At 33.7% G+C, this 21,425-nt stretch overlaps 1 protein-coding gene across 4 annotated transcripts in view; it reads right to left on the bottom strand.

Moving 5' to 3' along the window:
* The window catches only part of Scfd2 (sec1 family domain containing 2), a 370,804-nt gene that overhangs the window by 289,694 nt on the left and 59,685 nt on the right, over positions 1 to 21,425 (bottom strand). For all 4 annotated transcript variants that reach the window (XM_026385802.2, XM_026385811.1, XM_026385820.2 and 1 more), the window contains exon 4: positions 14,558 to 14,733. In XM_026385802.2, the coding sequence (XP_026241587.1) occupies positions 14,558 to 14,733 (176 nt within the window). The remainder of the gene's footprint in view (positions 1 to 14,557; positions 14,734 to 21,425) is intronic.

The following is a 21,425-nucleotide window of genomic DNA, read 5'->3' as shown; positions in this document are numbered from 1 at the left end:
TCCCTTTCCCTCCTACCCCTCTGTCCTATCTAGAGTTCATCTATTCCTCCCATGTCCCCCCTCCCTACCCCACTATGAATCAGCCTCCTCACATCAAAGAAAACATTTGGCATTTGGTTTTGGGGGATTGGCTAACTTCACTTAGCATTATCTTCTCTAACTCCATCCATTTACCTGCAAATGCCATGATTTTTTCTCTTTTATTGCTGAGTAATATTCCATTGTGTATATATATCACTTTTTTTTAATCCATGCATCTATTGAAGGGCATCTAGGTTGGTTGGTTCCACAGTCTAGCTATTGTGAATTGTACTGCTATAAACATTGATGTGGCTGTGTCCCTGTAGTACGTAGTTTTTAAGTCCTTCGGGTATAAACAAAGGAGTGGGATAGCTGGATCAAATGGTGGTTCCATTCCCAATTTTCCAAGAAATGTCCATAGTGCTTTTCATATTGGCTGCACCAATTTGCAATCCCACCAGCAGTGTATAAGTGTACCTTTTTCCCCACATCCTTGCCAACACTTATTGTTGTTTGTATTCATAATAGCTGTCATTTACCAGACCTTAAACTATACTACAGAGCAATAGTAACAAAAACACCTTGGTATTGGCACCAAAACATACTGGCAGACCAACGGTACAGAGTAGAGGACACAGAGACTAACATACAGAATTACAATTATCTTATATTAGACAAAGGTGCCAAAAACATGCATTGGATAAAAGATAGCTTCTTCAACAAATAATGCTGGGAAAACTGGAAATCCATTTGCAACAAAATGAAATTAAACCCCTATCTCTCACCATGCACAAAACTCAATTCAAAATGGATCAAGAACCTAGGAATAAAACTAGAGACCCTGCGTCTAATAGAAGAAAAAGTAGGCCCTAATCTCCATCAGGTGGGATTAGGCCTCAACTTCCTTAATAAGACTCCTGTGGTGCAAGAATTAAAATCAAGAATCAATAAATGGGATGGATTCAAACTCAAAAGTTTCTTCTCAGCAAAAAAAAAAAAAAATCTGTAGAGAGCTTACATCTTGAGAGCAAATTTTTACCCCTCATACATTAGATAGAGTACTAATCTCTAGGGTATATAAAGAACTCAAAAAGTTAAACACCAAAAAAACAAATAACCCAATCAATAAATGGGCCAAGGATCTGAACAGACACTTCTCAGAAGATGATATACAATCAATCAACAACTATATGAAAAAATGTTCATCATCTCTAGCAATTAGAGAAATGCAAATCAAAATGCCTCACCAATTCTTTTCTATTCTCAAAAGAAGAAAACAAAGATAGATACTGATGAAAGATGACATTTATAGAGGTCTCTATGGCATACTCCATGCAAATTGTTTTATGCAAGTATCATTCAAGGTTATAGAATTGATATTCTAAAAGCTCCAACAAATGTATAAAAAGAATATATCACAGATCCTGCAGAAACACAAAGAACATAAAAATTATTCATTTCAGCTGAGATAGGATGAAAATGGTGTCAATTTCTTCATTTTTCCCCTTTAGGAAGTGAAGTTTAATTTTTTCCCTTTGGTTCTGTGATAGTCTCTTCAAGTTCTGGAACTTCCAAGGCCAAGTTATAAGAAGGCTTGTAGTTTTTACCAATCTCCCCAAAACAATTTCTCTGGGCTACTTAGCCTCTACTTGAGAAGTCGGACTACCCTGAGACTGCCAAGTATACCAAACAAGTGGCAGAAGCCATCTTGGGTCCTCCCTCCATCATGGGAGTATTACCAAGTTACCTCAGTAGATGCCATGTGAAGCCAGAGAATTGCTGAGCTGAGCTCTGTCTGAATTCTTGCCACACAAAATCATGAACTATAACCAAACTCTTACTTTAATCCACTGCATTTTAGGGTAATTTGCCACGCAGCAGTATATACCTGGAAAACCTATTGCTCATAAATAACTACAATAATCATTTTGATGTGTATCCAATGTTTCTATTAATTCTTTCGAAGCACCTAAGCTCCTTCTACTGTCTTCATGTTTTTAATTATATAACAGATGAGTTCATAGTATATATGCAGTTTTATTTTTCATATCCATATAAACTATTTTTCCATTAACATGACATAACATATCTGCACATCATTAAAAATATTCTTCCAGGGCCCGTTTTGACCACATTTATCCTGTTACTTTTCTTATCCATAAGTGTCATGTATATCTATCTTTGTCTTCATGGAAAATGCTGTTCCCATTTTGTTTTCACATTAAACAAATCAACTTACAAAAAACAAAGACTACATCATCCCCACATAAACTAACTAGTAAAAGGAAACTTTTGTACTCTCTTGTAAAACCACAACATAGATGTTAAGAAAAATCACACGAATGGATTACAAGAGCTCCATGAGTCAATGTGGCAGCCTATCAATTTTCAACACATATTTTCCCCTGGAATAGGCTTTTGGGGAATTTAATTTTGCTCATTCACTATGTTTTTAATAAATTGGAAGATTAAAAAATAGTGTTTCCTATATATGCGTTAGGGAAGGCTCCTATTAACATATATGGTGTGACCAATGTCACTGTGGTTTTTTTTCCACAAACATAAAATGATATGTCATTCTAAAGATGTATTTCCATAATGTTTGTAAAATGACACCACAACACCAGACTGCAGGTTATAAACCAGTACTTCTCCCACCACAAACACATAACAAATAGTCCTCCTTAAGCGCGCCCCTCTGTGCAGCTCTGTGTCATTCCACAGTCATCACTTCAGGCACCCACAATCTCTGGAAAGAAAAATCCAGAGTGAGCCGTGTCCATTCAACACTTCACGCTTCTGCTGTCAGCTCGTTGACTCAGAAGTAAAAAGTGACAAAGGAGACTGCCAAGGCACACACATGCAGTCAGCCACTTCAGGTAAGCCAGATTCAACCAGATCCCCAATGTCCCTGGCCAGAAAGGAACTGGAATATTTCTTGAAATATTCCTCCAGTTTTTGAACATTAACAGCCCTTGACCAAAACAAAGCCAAACAAAACACCTCAATAAATAACTCACTCTATCTAGCCTTTGAGAATAGGAAAAAAAATGGAAAACAGAGGAGAAATCTATGCTCACACTCAAACCTACTACTGTCTAGCCTCAAGACTCACTAGTGTTAAGCTAAGTTCTAGCACCCTCAGAATGATTATATCTAGAAGTGCTCTAGATAGTCAGCCAGCTAAGGGACAAGCCACATTCATACTTAAGAATCCAGATGTTTAAAAGAGGAGAAAAAAAATCTCAGCAACCACTAGGGTGACCAGCCTGGTACAAACAGCTAGAGGGAGTGGCTCAGATGGAAGATGGAATCAGTGCAGGGCAGCATACTCTATTATTACTTCCCTTGGTCAAGCAAACCAGAATGGTACCCTTCTTGTTTTTTCCCAGAAGAACCCACCCACATTCACCTTCAGTCCCTGGCATAAAGTCTGTATTTGAAACTTTTTTGGTTGACCCATAAAATACTAAAATTGTTAGCCTTGAATTTACTTTGCCTGATTACTAACTCTGGCTTCCAGCTGGAATAACACATGATATCACTGCTTCTAGGGCAAGCCCAGTTTAAAAGCAATAGTTCACAGAGCCTATGCATTTGACTCTCATTTCTAATCAGGTGCTTGGCACAAATTCACCTAACTCCAAATCTGGCAATGTATCCATCCTGGGTAAAGGAACAAGAAGTTCATGGATATTAGCTTCTCTATTTTTCCATTTGTCTCTCTCCTTTATTATTCAAAAATATAATATTTTAATGCATTAGAGAAGAACAATAATAAAATATTCTGCATAAAACAGTAAAATTGAATGATAAATATTTTTAAAAATGTGTAAGCCTCTTAAGGTTGAAATAAAGGCTTGGTAAGGAAACTCAAGATGAAAACAAACTCAAGATGAAAATCTAACTTGAATGCCAAACATTTTTAATAAACATTTTATTTATTTTTTAATTGGTGCATTATAGTTATACATAAAAGTAGAATTTATTGTGACATGTTCATACATGCACATGACAATAGTTTGGTTAATTTTATTCTTCTGTTCCTTCCCTTCCCCTTCCCTCCTCCTTCCCCCTCATTCACTTTCCTCTACTTCACTGGTTTCTCTTCTACTTTCATGAGATCCCTCCCTTTTAAAAAAAATTCCTTATTTTCCTCTAGCTTCTGCATGTAGGAGAAAACATTCAATCCATGACTTTCTGCATCTGGTTTATTTCACTCAGCATGATATTCTCCAGTTCTATCCATTTATCAGCAAATGACATTTCATTCTTCTTTATGACTGAGTAAAACTCCATTGTGTATATTTACCACATTGTCTTATCCAATCATCTATGGAGGGACACCTAGTCTGGTTCCATAGTTTGGCTATTGTGAACTGTGCTGCTATAAACATTGGTATGCATGTATCACTACAGTATACTGATTTTAATTCTTTTGCATAAATATCAAGAAGTGGGATAGCTGGGTCATCAGGTAAGTCCATTCCAGATGTACTAATTTACAGTTCCACCAACAATGTTCCCCATATCCTCACCAGCATTTATTATTATTTGTATTTTTGATGATTGCCATTGAATGCCAAACTTATAGATAGATCAAGGATCAAGGAAAAGCAAGTTAGTAGGAAACTGCATTTTAGTGATTCTGGAACTCATAATATCATCAATTTAAACACATATAAATTTGAGCTTTTATTAATGAGTTCTATAGACCTTTCATGTATTAAGAACTTTTTTTTCCCTCATACCTGAGAATAAGTATGAAAGTGGCCAACAGCCATTCTGTTGCCTTACCCCAGGACGAATATTCCAGTAGTGCATAGTAGTGAAGGGCCTGGCTTGAGCATCAGACAGACTTAGCTTTTTTTTTTTTTTTTTTTTTTTTTTTTTTAAAGAAAGAGTGAGAGAGAGAGAGTGAGAGAGAGAGAGAATTTTTTAATATTTATTTTTTTTTTAGTTCTCGGCGGACACAACATCTTTGTTTGTATGTGGTGCTGAGGATCGAACCTGGGCCGCATGCACGCCAGGCGAGCGCGCTACCGCTTGAGCCACCTCTCCAGCCCCCAGACTTGGCTTTTAACCTGACTCTGATACTAGCAAATAGAATCACAGTCAAATTCATGACATGTCCAACCTCTGCTATGCAGTTCACAAGTTCAAATCAGCAATTTAAGAAATGTATTTAAGAAAATTGGTTGATCAGAATCTAGGACTTTCTTATAGAGGCAATACTATTGATGCAAAACTTAGGTACTCAGACCAACCTACAAGATTCTGTTTGGGCCTGTATCCCTGGTGATGGCACAAATAGTGCTAAGGTGCTTATTTCTAATCCACATTACAAAATAAGTTGCAGCATAAGCAAGAGACATTATATGTTTCGGTTTTATAATTTCACTGTTTAGAAGACATAACACGCTCAAAAGATGGCTAATACATGGAATACAACAGAATAATTTCTTTTGGAAAAGGTTTTTCAGCATTTTCTTTACACATTTTGGAATGACACCTCTAGCAATGAATTAGAGGGCAGAGGCTTCCCTGGAAAGAAGAGAAAGTAATTAGAAGATTTATGTTTCTGAAAAATAGTAATATGTATATATTAACATATATTGTTATTATTGTTATATATGTTATATATATATTATGTTATATGATATATATGTTACATATTTTTATTTATTATGTTATAATATAATGTTATTAACATGTTATTATCATATAATATGTATATTACTAGTTATACATATATATGTTGTAGGTGAACACAATACCTTTATTTTATTTTTTTAAAACTAAATTCTTTTTTTTTTTACACAATATCTTTATTTATCTATTTTTATGTAGTGCTGAGGATCAAATCCAGTGCCTCAAGTGTGCGAGGCAAGTGCTCTAACACTGAGCCCCAGATCTAGTAATGTTTATTAATTATCCTACCTATATGAGAGTGCCCCCCAGTTTTTCTGAATTGCAAAAAGGAGCAGAGGAGTAATAAGAGTCTAATCATGTGAACACTTGAGGAATAAATATGTTAGGCTACTCAGATCTCAGATTCAATTCCTGCCATTAATCTGGAACTTTCTCAATTTGTCTGGAAAATTTTAAAACTCCAACAATTTAGTATTGTGCTATGATAAATAAATCTTCATAAAGTATGAAGATGAACATATTTGCATATGAAAATACAGATAAGCAAGACTAAGTGATGGAATGTCTGTAAGCCAATATGGTACTCAAAATCAGACAACTTTCTCCTCCCAGTTACAGGCATGCCTTGGCCAGGGCAGACCTCCACTGAAGGCACAGGACAGACTGACCACCCCCTGTTCCCAGCTCACTCTAAAGAAGAGTAGAGAAAGAAGCAGCAGCTGCTACCCAGTGAGAGCAGATCCTAACCCTGAAGAGTGGCTCAAGGACCCTCCAAAAACAATAAAAGCAGAGTTGAGCCTGGCCAACCATCCCAAAATTACCAGCCAGACAAAACACCTCTGTTGCTAGGAGAGGAAGGAGTAGAATGTCAGAAAGAGGCGAGAGTGTGCCTAGGAAAACCCTTCGTTATGGAAATCAGGAGAGGGAGAAAATGGTTTTGCTCCAATACTTGCCCCTGCAGTTATTCTGAAGCAGTTTTGTGAAAAGCAAATTTCACAATTTGACTTATCAGCAAAAATACTATCAAAATCTTCCCCTCATCTATAAATAGTGCCCAGGTCTGGTTTAGGAAATCAACTTTCTCTGTTCTTTCCTCACTTTTTTTTTTTTAAATGATATAACAGATGTGTTTGCAAGTGACAACATACCATGGTGCTGAATGACTCTGGATATTAAGGTCCTTGCCCACAGAAAACTAACTGGTAAAAACTTCCCAGAAAAATTCAACCCTAACTATAATCAATAAAAAATAAATAAATATTTTAAAACAGGACCACCTAAGGGGATAGTGAAGTCAGGAACAACACAAAAATGAGCTATTCTATTTTCAAGCCAAGCCATATGGCTTCAGAGCTAATAAAAGCAATAAAGAACTCAAAAGGCAAAACCCACCAAATTGTTACAGAACAAGCAAATACAGTATTATTTAGTTTGTGTGAATTTAGTTTGTTTTAGAAAAAGGTAATCTAAAATTTAATATATTTTAAAAATGAATCCTGCCTATGAAAAACTACTTTGGCAACTAATGATACAGTATGGTCTATGTTTCATTGCAAAGAGAGATAAAACTTAAAACTAAAGCAATATTATACCTGTATTATCTTGAGTGGCTTTATAATTCACTTGTATTTTAAAGTCATTTTCCAAGTTGTATTTCTTGATGTAAAATATAATTTGTGCCTAAAGAAATAACTAGAAATGTATAATACATATATTTAGAAAGCATGTGCTTTAGGAAACATAAACACAGCTGCTTCCTCTACTTCATATAGTCTGCTAGTATTTTATAACCACAGTAAATAATCCTACACTCAATAAAAGTTTTTCCTGTTACAATTAGCATAAAAACATCAGCTATACATTGCAGGTTTAAAAAACAACATTGTTAAACATTATCAAACATATATCAAAATATAAAAAGACATTAACATTTTTCAAAGTGACAGACTCATTCTTCCTCAATAAATTTTAATTTAGGAAAACAATATTAAGGTGAGAATATTATTAAGGGATTACTCATATAAAATAAATTGGCATTTTAAACATTTTGGCTCAGCTAAAAGAATAAATAATAATAATTACCATTTATTGAGCAATTGGTATTTGCCAGGCACTGAAACTTAGTGATACAGACATATGATATCACTCAATCCTGAAATAACACCGGGGGGTAAAGGGGGGTAAATGCTTTCTTCCTACTTAGATGAGGAAATAAATTCAAAGTCTTTGCTACACTATAAAAAAGGTATTCTTCATGTCATTACCAACAAATTAAGTAAATCTGTACTCTTAGAAAGGAAAGTTATGGGAGTAAGAAATTCTGATGTGTTCTTACACTGTAGGTAACAATAATTTACTGTTTCAAAAATGTTAGAAAAAAGGATTTTGAGTTTTCACCATAAGGAAATGATAAATGAAGAGATGTGTTTAACTTAATTTAAACATTATACAATTTATACATGTAGAAAACATCACATTATCCCATTAATATGCATGCAGTTGTATTTTTTATGTATTCATTAAAAATAAATTGAATTTAAATATTTTTTTTTAAAAATCAGTGTGATGCCCTAATTATAAACTGATAAAATAAAAGTAATTTAAAAGAAAAAGAAAAAACAAAGAAAGCAAACCTACTTTGGGAACACATTCATTAATACCACAAATGTTTCTGTGTTCAAGTTAAACTTGTTCCTTTTTGAAACAGAAACATAATGATTTGATAATTAGCATACATATACTCACCGCCTAAAATACTGTCTGTGATTTTGGACACTGAAGAGAAAAAAAGAGTCATGAACATACTTTATTTCCTTTGGCTTTTTAAAATGTATTCCTATGCTAATAAATGAATATTTATATATTATTTATATAATAAATAAATATTTATATAGCATTTTATATGTTCAAAGGAGGAACTCTAAAAAAGTGAATATTTTCAGAGTTCCTCCTTGGAACATATAAAATGCTATTTCTTAAGAGAATTCCTAAATCACTTTTAAGAGCCTAAGTCAAATGCGAGTCTTGTGAACAGTCCTCCGCTCTGTTGCTGACTCGCGTGAGATCACCAGAACCAGTGACCCATGAGCTAGCAGTGAGTCGAAGAAATTCTGCAAAACATTTTGAATTGTAGATTTCCAAGACTGATTTCTTTTTCTTAACCAAGGTTGCCTATAAGGTTACTTAGGCCATAAAGTCAACACTGAGGTTTCAGTAATGGAGGCCTGGTAGAAAATAGTAGAAATAAGTCTCCCCAAAGAAATAAACAATTTTTAACATTAGCTGAGCTTTCTCAGTGGCTCTCAAGCCCTTGGGAAAAGCTAAACATTGCCCTCGTGCTCAAAATAAACTCAAATGCTCCATTTTCTAATCAAAATCTGTAAAAGAGACAGCTGACCATACATTATAACCTGTTACACTAATGGATGAGTGTATACTGTATAAAATAAGCATGTTCATAGACAAAGAGCAATTATAATGGCCAGTTTATGAGTTTGCCTATGCTAAAACCCTAACTTTTAAGGATCCAGAAATGACTAACACAGTGCTAGCCAGGGTGATATGCAATTAGGATGAAAGTGGAGTCTTAGTATTTTAAATGTTTACTTCTTTTCACCAGTCCTTTTTTCTTTTTTCTATTTGCTGAAAGAAAAAGACCAAATATCGTGTTCTCATCTAGTAGTCTAACAGTCTAATAGGAAACAAAAGATTCTGAATGTTAATTAGAAATAAATTAAAATATTAAGAGTTTGTCAAATTTCTTCAAAAACCTCTAATAAATTGACAGATTATCTTTCTTAGGAGAAAAGCTCTATCTAGTCTTGTTTAGAAACACTTTTATTTGGTTTGGGGCTACCTACTCTCACTTTGGAGCTACATTCTCCAGAGTGGAGGGTTTGTGTCCACCTGGTAGAGCAAGGGTAAGAGGGAGGTTGCAAAAGTAACTTAAAGCAGGTTATCAGGGCTGGGGATGTGGCTCAAGTGGTAGCGCACTCGCCTGGCATGAGTGCGGCCTGGGTTTGATCCTCAGCACCACTTACAAACAAAGATGTTGTGTCCACCAATAACTGAAAAATAAATATTAAAAAAACTCTCTCTCTCTCTCTCTCTCTCTCTCTCTCTCTCTCTCTCTCTCTCTCTCTCTCCTCCCTCCCTCCCTCCCTCCCTCTCCCTCTCCCTCTCCCTCTCCCTCTCCCTCTCCCTCTCCCTCTCTTATCAGAGTGCAGAGGATGTCTATCGAAGAGGCAATCACATCCCAGTGCAAGAGACCAGGGCCAAAGCTAGTGAGGAGGTTTTCTATGCACAGATATGCCAAGGCCTAGTGCAGGTTATTGAAACCCAAGGAAATAGAGGGGGCATCCACATGAAGGATGAGGCAGGCAAGTCCCAGTGCAAAGTACAAGAACCTAAGCAAGTTGAGGAAGGTGTCCACATGACTATCAGGGACCAAAAGTGGTAAAGAAGACATGCTGGGGAGAGGATCAGAGAGATGGGATTATGCAACAGCAGCCCTGCTTGGCTTATCAGAATCAGAAGGTCTCTCTCCATGCAAAGGCTAGGGGACAGCAACTAAATCCAGCAATGTTTGTGTGTGTGGAAACATACCATTGTGTTGTGTGTAGGACCAGGAATACAATAAAGACTATTTAACATTTAAAATTTTTGAAGTACAATTCATCATATTAACAGATTAAGGGAGAATAATGAAATAGTCACCTAAAATTTCCAAATCTGCATAACATAAAATTCAATACTAGTTGAATTAACAAACACAAAAACCTCATCAAGCTAGAATTAGAATTAGGATAGAATTTCCTTAGCCTGATTAAAAATAAAATAAGGGGATGAAATTGTGGCTCAGTGGTAGAGCACTTGCCTAGCATGCATGAGGCACTAGGTTCAATCCCCGGTGCCATAAAAAATAAATGAACAAATAAATAAATAAATAAATGTAGTGTGTTCATCTACAACAAAATATATAAATATATATTATATATTATATTATATGTATTTTAACATATATATGTTAAAAAATAAAATAAAACCTCAGAAAATATAATATCTAATCATAAAATTCTGGAACATTTCTTTAAAGTCAGAATTAAGATGAAGATGCCTAACATCACTACCTGTTTTTAGCAGTGGCCTAGTGTTCCTGGTCAATGTACTAAAGTAAGAAAGTGGTAGCAAAATTGAAAAGGAAAAAATAAAACTGCCATTATTTGCATGTGATATTATTGTCTACATAAAAGATCTAAAGGAATAAATGAATAATGGCAAGAAGTAAGGAAACAAGTTTTTTTGGTACATAATCACTATCCAAAAGCTGAGCTATTCTTTAATGCCAGCAATCAACTACATAAAATTGAATTAAAAAAAAAATTCAAAATAGCATTAAAGTCTTTAGAATACCTATGCACAAATCTAATAAATCTCTTTTTCAGAGAAGAGCATAACACTGGACATATGGACTCAAAATCCCTGACCAATAAAATAGACTAGAAACTAAAAACTATAACCTACTTTACATGGCAGCTTAATACATTATATATCAATGTGGAAAAGATAAATATATTTTGGCTAAAAATAATAGAACATCAACTAAAATGGCTTAAGTAATAGAATAATAATTGTTATAGTTTGGATAAAGGTGTCCCACAACAAACCTAGGTGCACTTCAACAGAAGAATGGATAAAGAAAATGTGGCATGTATACACAATGGAATATTACTCAGCCTTAAAGAATGAAATTATGGAATTTGCTGGTAAATGAATGAAACTAGAGAATACCATGCTAAGTGAAATAAGCCAATCCCAAAGAACCAAAGGCTGAAATGTTTTCTCTGATATGCAGATACTAATTCACAATTGTAGGGGATGGGGAGGGAAGAACAGAGGTACTTTGTATTAGACAGAGGGGAGTGAAGGGAGGGGTGGGGATGTAGGGGTAGGAACAATAGTAGAATGAATCACAGTATTATCCTGAGTACATATATGATTACACAATTGATGTAACTCTACATCATGTACGAACAGAAGAATGAGTTATACTCCATTTATGTATGATGTGTCAAAATGCATTCTTTTGACATGTATAACTAAGTAGAACAAATTTTAAAAAGACTGGAAAAAAAAAAGAGTCAGTGGCCACTAAGTTACAGTTAGATCAAAGCTAGAAGTTCTGGGGCATATTGTATTGTAGGGTGACTGTAAATAACAGTAACATGCTATACACATTTGAAAAGCTACAAGAAAGGATTTTGAAAGTTTACACCATCACGGAATAACAAACGTTTGAAGAGAGAGATTATGTTTAATCTGATATGAACATTACACATTTATACATGTATCAAAACAAAACATCACAAAATTTAATTATTTTAAAACTTTACTCAAATGAGAAAAAAAGTCAATTATATTTGTTATCAAATATGTTTATATGAGTAAAACTTTCAAAATTAAAAAAAAAGAGTTTCCCAAAAGCTCTGCTGGAATTAAGAGGTGTAATGATTAGATTATGAGAGCTGTAACCTATCAGTAGATTCATCCATTTGATGGGGATCATTTTAAAGGGGGTGGTAACTGTAGGCTGGTGGGGCGTGCCTAGAGGAAGTGGTCACTGAGGTATTCTCTCAGAGGTTATGTCTTGACCCTGTCTCCTTCTCTGTTTCCTGGCTGCCAGGATTGGAGCAGCTTTCCTCCCCCACCCCTTCCACCATAATGTTCTGCCTCATCTCAGGTCCATGGAGGTGGCTAACCATGGACTAAAACCTCTGGAACCATGAGCCCAAATTAAACTTTTCCTCTTCTACATTGTCCTTGTCAGATATTTTTGTCATAGCAACCAAGCACAATTATCATGTCACAGAGCAAGATATTTTGAAGTATGCTCAAAGTCATCACTTAGGACCCAGATGGTTCTGTCTTCCTCAGGATGCCAGTGAGCTTCCCTTCTTATCACAAAGTGTGTAGAGTGTCACAAACATACATTAGGAGGCAGAAAAAGTGACTTGCTTCTATATTGTATATCTTTTCTATCAAGACAAAAGAAAACCCTCCCTAGAAACACCTCCAGTAAACTTCCCTTTGCCTCGTTGTGCCTAGAACTGCTATATCAATCACCAAGTATGGAAATAGGAAGAGCAAGGTAATCTGAGATCAAACAGGATTTGCCTGAACCATATGGAAAACAAAAATTGAAACAAAATTGGTATTCTGCCAACATGAGAAAGTGAAAAATGACTATTAGAGAAGTAATCTATAATATAATAGAGTATTCCATAAATAGTATAGGGAGATTGGGCTATCTATGTGGAAGACAAAAAATAGATACTAATTATATCATAAATGTAAATAAATTCCAGATAGATTAAAAATTCATATGTCAAGAATAGAAGTTAATTTACAGTGGAAAATACCAAACAATATATTTAGAAATTAGGGGTAGAAAAGGATTAATAATATAAAACATAAACACAAACTATAAAGAATAATATTTAACATATTACTTATATGTTAAAATTTAAACTTTTATATAATAAAACATATAGAAATTAAAGTTGAAAGACAACGATCTGAGAGAGTATTTACATGATATAACTTTAAAAAGTCTAACATATAAAATGTCAAACCAGATTTTCGTGACACAACAGATAAAAAATAGGCAAAATACAAGAATGAATGATTCAGAGTAGAGAAAATTAAATAGCCAAAAATAAAAGATAAGATGATCAAGCTTCATCAGTAGTCCAAGAATTGCAAATCTATACAAAGAAACAGTGATGAACAACTATAAAAATGGTTTAGTTTTATTCATATCATTTTTATTTATATACATGAATATGTGCAGGCGCGCGCACACACACACGCACACATACACAAAAGCACCGGTTGAACAGCTTAACTAAACATCAATGTGGATTAGATAAATAAATTGTATATTCGTGGTATGGATTAAATGAACAAACTAGAACCTTAAATAGAGCATATTGGGTTATCTTAAAAATAAAATATTCAGAGGAAAAAGCAAGTAGTTTAGGAATATTTATAGTATTATGTCACTTAGGTAAAAATTAAAACCTATAACACAATATTCTGTATTCTTTATGAAAAGTAAATACTTACAAAAATACCTCTGGAGAAAGTAAATGGAGAATCAAATCAGAGAAGGGTTCAGTAACAAGGATGCCTCAACTTTATCTCTAGTTGTATTTCTTTAGTGAAACAAAGGTAAAAGATAAATATTTTTAAATGGTAAATTACACTGAGACTATATATAGAGTCCATAGACGTTTGTCCTTTCACCTGAGTTTATATTTTACAGTACTTTATACTTTAACAATATTTTATAATTTAACAATATTTTATAATTTTTAAAGCACAGTATAATTTATATTTTATAATATAAAAAATGTCTTTTTAAAAAAGTTTCCCTCCATGTACAAATTTCTGCATAAACACTACAAATGGAGTTCATCTCTCTTCATCTTTTGCTAAACATCATTAAGGTGCATGCTCTATGTTGTTTAAAGATTAGAGATTAAGTAGTATCAGAAAAAATGTAAATAGCAGTGCTATTTTAAAGGACAAATGGAAAGGATTGAATAAAGATGCCATGAAGATCAAGAAAGGTCCAAATGGCACAAAATTGAAAGGAGGTTTCCAAAAGTGAGTCAAACATTCAAAAAATATTCCCAGAATTGAGAAGCCAAAGACGTCACTGTCAAAAAAATTCTAGAAACAGGTCTGGCAAAAATTTCTATCAAATTTTAATTTGGAGATGCTTACTGAATGTGATGCAGCACACGTGTCAACAATACATTACTGAAACTCTAGTAAACATCAAAGTTTTCCCTGGAAGTCAAAAGCTCCCATAGCAACATACCTGGAGAAGGAGCCTTTCAAAAGCTAGAAAGTTGTCCCACTTGGCTGTCTGCGGGTGTTTCAAAGTTTGAACTGTGGCCAGCCCAAGCTGCAGGAGTCCACAATGATTCCTTAGAGCTTTGAGATTGGTCTTGAAGAGCTGAATATAGGATGTAAGCTGTCCTGGCGAGACTCTCCCTGGAGAAACATAATAATTAATCAGCATACCCTCTTCTGGGAGTAGGAAAAATAATGAGAAGATGCCATGAAAAACACCATTGTCTTATATTTGCACAGAACTTTAGAACTGACTGCACGCTTTCCTAAGCTGCTGTAATCTTCCCAACAGGAACAACAGCAAAGATGTTGCCTGCATTTTTCAAGTAAGAAAACAGATATTAAGGGACCAAACCAAGGTCATATGGCCAGTAGAATACATTTTAAAATCCTGTGATATACTGTAAACAATTTTCAAATAAATATCAGTTTTATGTGACTATAGCTAGAACTTCAGATTACCACTCCATGATATATGATATAGGAATCCAAAAGGTCAGATTCCTAATTATAGGTATAACATAAAATAAGAGAAGAAATATGTTATGACTATAGCTTAAATTTTATCATTGATATCAGTGGGTTCATAAATACTCGTGAGGATAAAAACTGTCTGTTACATGGAACAAAAATGTATGGAGAAATTGGGTGGCAAAACACTAGACAATGAAATATCAGAAGAAAAGGTTTGGTATGACATGTAGCACATTTGCTATACTAGTCACCCAGATAGAAAAGGTTAGAGATTGTACAAGATACACATAGACACACATGCACACAACAATTTGTTAATTCATTCCCCCAGACCCCCTAAGTCCAATTTCTTCCCATAGCAGTCTTTGACTCACTCACTGCCACTCTCTAATCTTAAACTTCATCCCTGCCATTCACTGGTACTTTGCATGATGTCGCTGGACACCAGATTTCCACCATCAGGCATAAAGAAAGCAATGGGATCAACATAGCTGGAACTCAAGCAAATCATACCTATTCATTTTACCCACCTCCTCCTTGTGGGCTGTTCTTTGATACTGAAATTCAAGTATGTTTAGTTGTTATTTCATACACATGCTAGGCAAGCTCCCTACCACCAGCCATAGCCCCAGCCCTACCATATGTACATTTTAAAGGTAAGAGTGTCTTCAGTTAAAAAACATAGGCAAACTTTTTACTGTTAGCTTTTCCTGGCTAAGAGTCAGACTCAGTCACTCAGGTTTATATAATACTACCTTCCCACATAAGGCATGTGATCTAAAGAAACAAAGTGGGTTATTTCATAACAGGAAATGCCAACAGAGCACAACACTGTGAACTCTGCAATTATTCACCATTCCTGCTCTATTTGCACAGTAAATCCTTTTCTCACAAACACTTCATTAGATATTTCCTAATAATTTATAACATGCCAACTGAAATTCAATAAAAAAGTATTTCACAAAAATGCCTTAAAATATAGGCTTGTGACATGGCATTTTCAAAATTCTAATTTAATCACAAAAAATGTAATTCCAAAAAATGGAAATCAATGAATTGGCTACCAAAAATGTTGTAGTAAGATTAATGACTTGAATAAAGATTCTTATAAGTTCACATCAACTAAAACAATGAGCAACTAGAACCAGGTGTTGAAAAGTAAAGCACAGAACATTTATCCATACCTTACTTTTAAAAAAGGAAAAAAAATAACTTGTCAGGCAGATTTATATGGTGGTTTTAAAATGTCAACCCAGAAGGCTTTGCAACACATTTTTAAAAGCTATAAAACAAGGATTATTTTATATCAAAATTGCATAAAGTATAGTAACTCTTTGAAAAGTGACAATTTCACATTTGAAAAGTGGTTTTCAAGCAAGAAATGCTATTGAGGTTTATTCTTCTTTTTTTAATTTTAAGAAATAAACTTCTGATTTCAATTTAGTTAAGAGAAAAATACAAAGCTTATCACCAATTCTATACATTTTTTAAAAACTCTTACTGAAATATAATTATCTTTTAGGGGAAAGGGTACAGATCTGGAAAATAAAATAATTTAGTATTGTATTTTAATATTCTCTAAAACCCTTTCAATATTGAATTCAGTTAAATTCAAATGAATTATGGAGATTATTCTTCCCATTACTGCATACATAATAAATTATAGTTTGTTCAACCTGTTTTGTGACTTAGTAAAATTAAGTAAATTACCTACATATATTTAATTCTCTATTGGCATTCTTAAAATAAAGAGTATTTTGTTGGTGCCATGTATGATTTAATCCCATAACTGTTGTGGTGGGAACAAATAATAACCAATGAAAATTTTGTCTAAAAATAGTACATTTAGCTATTTTTAAAAAAATCTCTTGATATAACATATAACCATACTGTCATTGCACATTTTTCATTCATCATATTCCCACAAAAATGAATGAAAAACCCAATGTGTACAGACTTTATATTTTTAAGACTCACATCCCCAGAAATCAAATATTGGCATTTCATTTTTCTCCTTTCTCAATAATTTTCTAATATGATAAAAACAAAGCATATGGGAATATTTAAATATAATATACTCTTCTAAGACTCTGGTTCATTATTTCATACACAATTGGCAAAACAGGATAATATTAACATTTCACAAAAGTCACACCTGTTGATTTGTGATTTTTTTTCCTCATTATTTTAATATTTGGTATCACCAAATAACAGCAACTGAACACAAAGTAAATGAGCACAGCTGGATTCTGCAAGCCACAGAAGAAACTAAGTATTGCATGAAATGCCCATTCATTCCCAGCTCTTCCTCTTGGCTCTGCTGGCCACATGCCCTATCTTAAAATGTTTCCTGTTGGATTTGCCCTGATCTTCAGTTCATTTTGCTTTTGCTTCCATAACTAAACAACCTCAACTCCTCTCATACCACCTTGCAATGAGCTACCTTCAATTCTTTCATCCACATTAAGTCCTACATTTCCTCTAACATTTACCTATAGAAATTGACTACGTCTTTCTAAATATACTAGTATTTTTATCAAGATTCTTGTTGTTTGGTTTGTGCTCTGATTACAAGGTTGAATAGATTTTTTAACAGGCTACTGCCAATTTTATACATACATACATATATACATATATACATATATACACATATACACACACACACACACACACACACACACACACACATACACACACACATCTCAATCATAAGCCTTGACACCTTGCACGTGATTTTGCAAAACAAAAATTTTCCCTTCCAAAGCAGGCAATTCTGCTAAAATTATTCACTTCACCATTCAATAAATTTTGAGTGTTAATTCAACAGTTAACAGAAAACAGCCTGAATTCCGTATATGAAGAATGGTTTAGGAGTTTTGTTAATAATGTACAAAAGGCTCAAATGGCTACCCTGAGCATATGTGTTTACATCTATTTCTCAGGAGATCTCACCAGAATTACCCACCAGAATGATAGAAAGCTGTAAAAAGAGGTAGGAAGATACCAACAAAAAGATCATCACACAGCCCAAAAGCAGACAAAAGAGTTCAACACCTTCTTTCCCCACTTATTGGTTATCTTTAAAACTTACATTACATGCCAAAGCTTTCTTTTTTGCTGTCAACCACTGAAGGTATCATATGGCTGTTCAAGTTCTAAGAAGAGGATATTAAGTCCCTGATCCTTCCCTTTATTTCTTTTTCCCCCTTTCATCTTTTAAATCATCTGTGTTTTACGTTTATCTGCTCAAAATTGGTAGCACTACTTTTATTCCATAACCATGATTCAGTATTATCTGTTTTTGCTATATTTGATTCTAAAAGTTCAAACTCAATCTATACTATTTACATCATTGTTAAGTATGTAACTATTCACAATTTACTTATTCACAAAGAAGATTTTATTTCTTCTTAGAATGCTCAATCATGTTTTTTGTTCTTTAGTATTTTTATTATCTTCTTGAACAAGCTTTAAACTATTCTAACCTTGAATACCCTGTCCTATCTTTGTAGTTCATGCTTTTCCCCATTCCCAGAATACTCCACTGTGGCAGTTTGTTCTCTAGGCCTATCTGCACAGCCATCAGCCAAAATTCCTTCCACTGCTCTCTTCAGTTGGATCTATATTTTCTTTAAGTCCCCAATTTTTCTTTCCTAATGAACCATATTGTTTTGGTGAACGTCCTTAAGCTGAATGGAAAGCAAAGTATTTTTATGTCAGAAAATTATTTTTTCCTGCCTTCACAGTTAATGACAATGTATCTGAATCTAGGATTCTTGGATTGAAAATAATTCATTGTTTCATTGTCTTCTGATATTGAGGGTTGCCAAAGAGAAATGTGTGCTTGTCTCAGTCTTGTTCATCTGCAGATGAGCTTCTCTTGGGGTCCTTAAGATTTTCTTACTCTTCAGTATCTGGGGAATCACAGAATCACAGTGTTTAATTTAGAGGGTTTTAAAAAATTCTTTTCTACTTGCTTGGATAAGACTATTTAATTTGAAATTTTTTAACACTAGGAAAGATCACATTTTTTCTTTGCTAATTTCCTATCCTCTACTTCCTCTCTCTGAAACTTTTAATAGTTTGGGGATCCTTGAATTCATTCTGTATATCTTTAATCTTCTTTATTTTCCCTCATCTTTTCAAAGTCATCTTCTTTTTTTCTTACATTTTAGATTTTTCAGAACTTATCTTCAAACTTTTGTTGAATATTTTATTTCCACAATGATTTCTTTAATTTCTAAAAGCTCTTTTTAAAAATAGCTTTGCATAGATATAACTCATATACCATCAAATTCACCCTAAAATTGCACATAAGTGGGTTTTGGTATATTCACTGAATTATACAAATGCTACGTAATTTCAGAAAAATTTTATTATTTCAAAATAATACCCCATGCCCAAATGAAAAAGTACCATTCATATTAGAATATAACTGGAACAGGACATCCATCTGGGAGACATAACTGTATTTAGTTATACCAAGAAACAGAGAAGCAATAGAAATGAGAAAAAAATCAAGTAGTAATAATTGAACTCTTTTTTATATATAGTGAAACAATTATAATGCATTTTTTAATCTAATGAAATATAATTTCCTGAAAGGCAAAAGAGGAATGTAAGAGTACTAATTGAAAAAGCAAAAATCACCATCATCATCATCATCATCATCATCATCATCATCATTATCTGCTGCTGCCATCTCCATAAAAGACTTTACCGGGAATATGTGAAAAGACCCTGCATCAAAGAGGAAGCCACCTTTCCAGAACATGAACTCCAAGATCAGAAGCCTCTGGTATAAAGGAGTTGGTAAGTGAGGAGCACAACATGCATATAGTAAAGCACACAAATCTTAAGTGCATAGTTCAAATCAGTTTCACATATGTCTGTCCATATAATCACCTCCTGAATAGGTCTAGCATACATTCTGTACCCTAGGAGATTCCCTGGAATGCTTATCCAGTCAACAATTCCCAAAAGGTAAACCAGTGCTTTGTTCTCTATTACAACAAATCACATTTTACCTGCTTTTGAACTTCATTTAAATGAAATTCTACGTATGTACTCGCTTTCACCTGGCTTCATTTGCTCCATACTATCCAAAATCCATTTTGATACTGTGTTTTATTGCTCTGTATGACTACAATAGTTTCTTTATACATTTTGCTATTAAAGCTCATTTATGTTTTATAGTTTGGGGCCACTATAAAAAATATTATGAACATTCTAATATATGTCTTTTGGTGGACATAAGCACTCATTTCTACTGGATACACACCCAGTTGTGAAACTGCTAGATTTTACTTAATATGGTATAGTAGTTTCCCATGGCTATATCAATATCCTCATATACTTAAAATATTATTTGATGTAACAATTTAACATGATTTTTAAAATAGATATAAGGTTTAAAATGAAGTGCAACTATATAATTAAGTTTCCTCATGGTTTTTATGCTGGGTAACCAAAACTCTAATAAGAGGGAGAGAGAAAAATCAGGATGGAAACCACATTACTATACTATTAGCAAGCACCTTGATTTTGTTTTCTCATTTTTGTTTTTTTTTTTTAAATTTACTTTCCTAACAATTTACATAGACAGATGCTTGGAAGGCAAAAATTAATTTAATTAAAAAGTTACTTAAAAAAGCAGGGTAGTGGGAGTAGTGGGATGAAAGAATTATATGTTCACTTTTTATTTTACATATATTGTCATATGAATTTTTTATAAGCTTGAGCTAGTGTAACTTTTAAAATAATCTCTTGGCTCTAAAACAAAGTAATGTCTGTTTCTTGTAGAGTGGACAGATATTTGTTTTTCTCTGAAGTTTTGACTTTATTACTATCACTGATTTGTGCAATGGATAAAGCATGGTCTTTCAACAAATAAAGAAATAGAAGAGTAATAATAACTGCCTGCTTCTCACCTCAATTGAGGTCAAAGGGTAAAGAAATATGGTTAACTTACAGGTGGAGAGATTTAAATCAGACCTGGGGTAAAAATCTTGATCATGATGACTATGAGACATTGAAATAAGTTATTAAAGGGGAAAGAGGGAAGAAATTACAAACCTTCTCCCACAGGGATTTGAAGGGCAATATACACAGCCATCTGTATAGTGAAACTTGGATAAAGCCCAGCTGTGAATTAATGTTCATTTTTATAACACCATAAATACTGAGAAAAGTGTTCTGGTATATCCTTTAAATAGTATGTGTTTCTTGTTACACAAAATTTTTTTTAGCTCTACAACCATTATAATAGTAGTAGAAGAAGAAACTAATGTGAAAAGAGTATTTTAATTACATAAATCAACTCAATTCCATGGGTCCAAAATTGAGAAATATGCTCTATT

The sequence above is a fragment of the Urocitellus parryii genome, chromosome 10, assembly GCF_045843805.1.
Source record: "Urocitellus parryii isolate mUroPar1 chromosome 10, mUroPar1.hap1, whole genome shotgun sequence".
Taxonomy (NCBI): Eukaryota; Metazoa; Chordata; class Mammalia; order Rodentia; family Sciuridae; genus Urocitellus; species Urocitellus parryii.
Note: the sequence above shows the minus strand (reverse complement) of the source record. Positions and strands in the feature narration are given on the sequence as shown.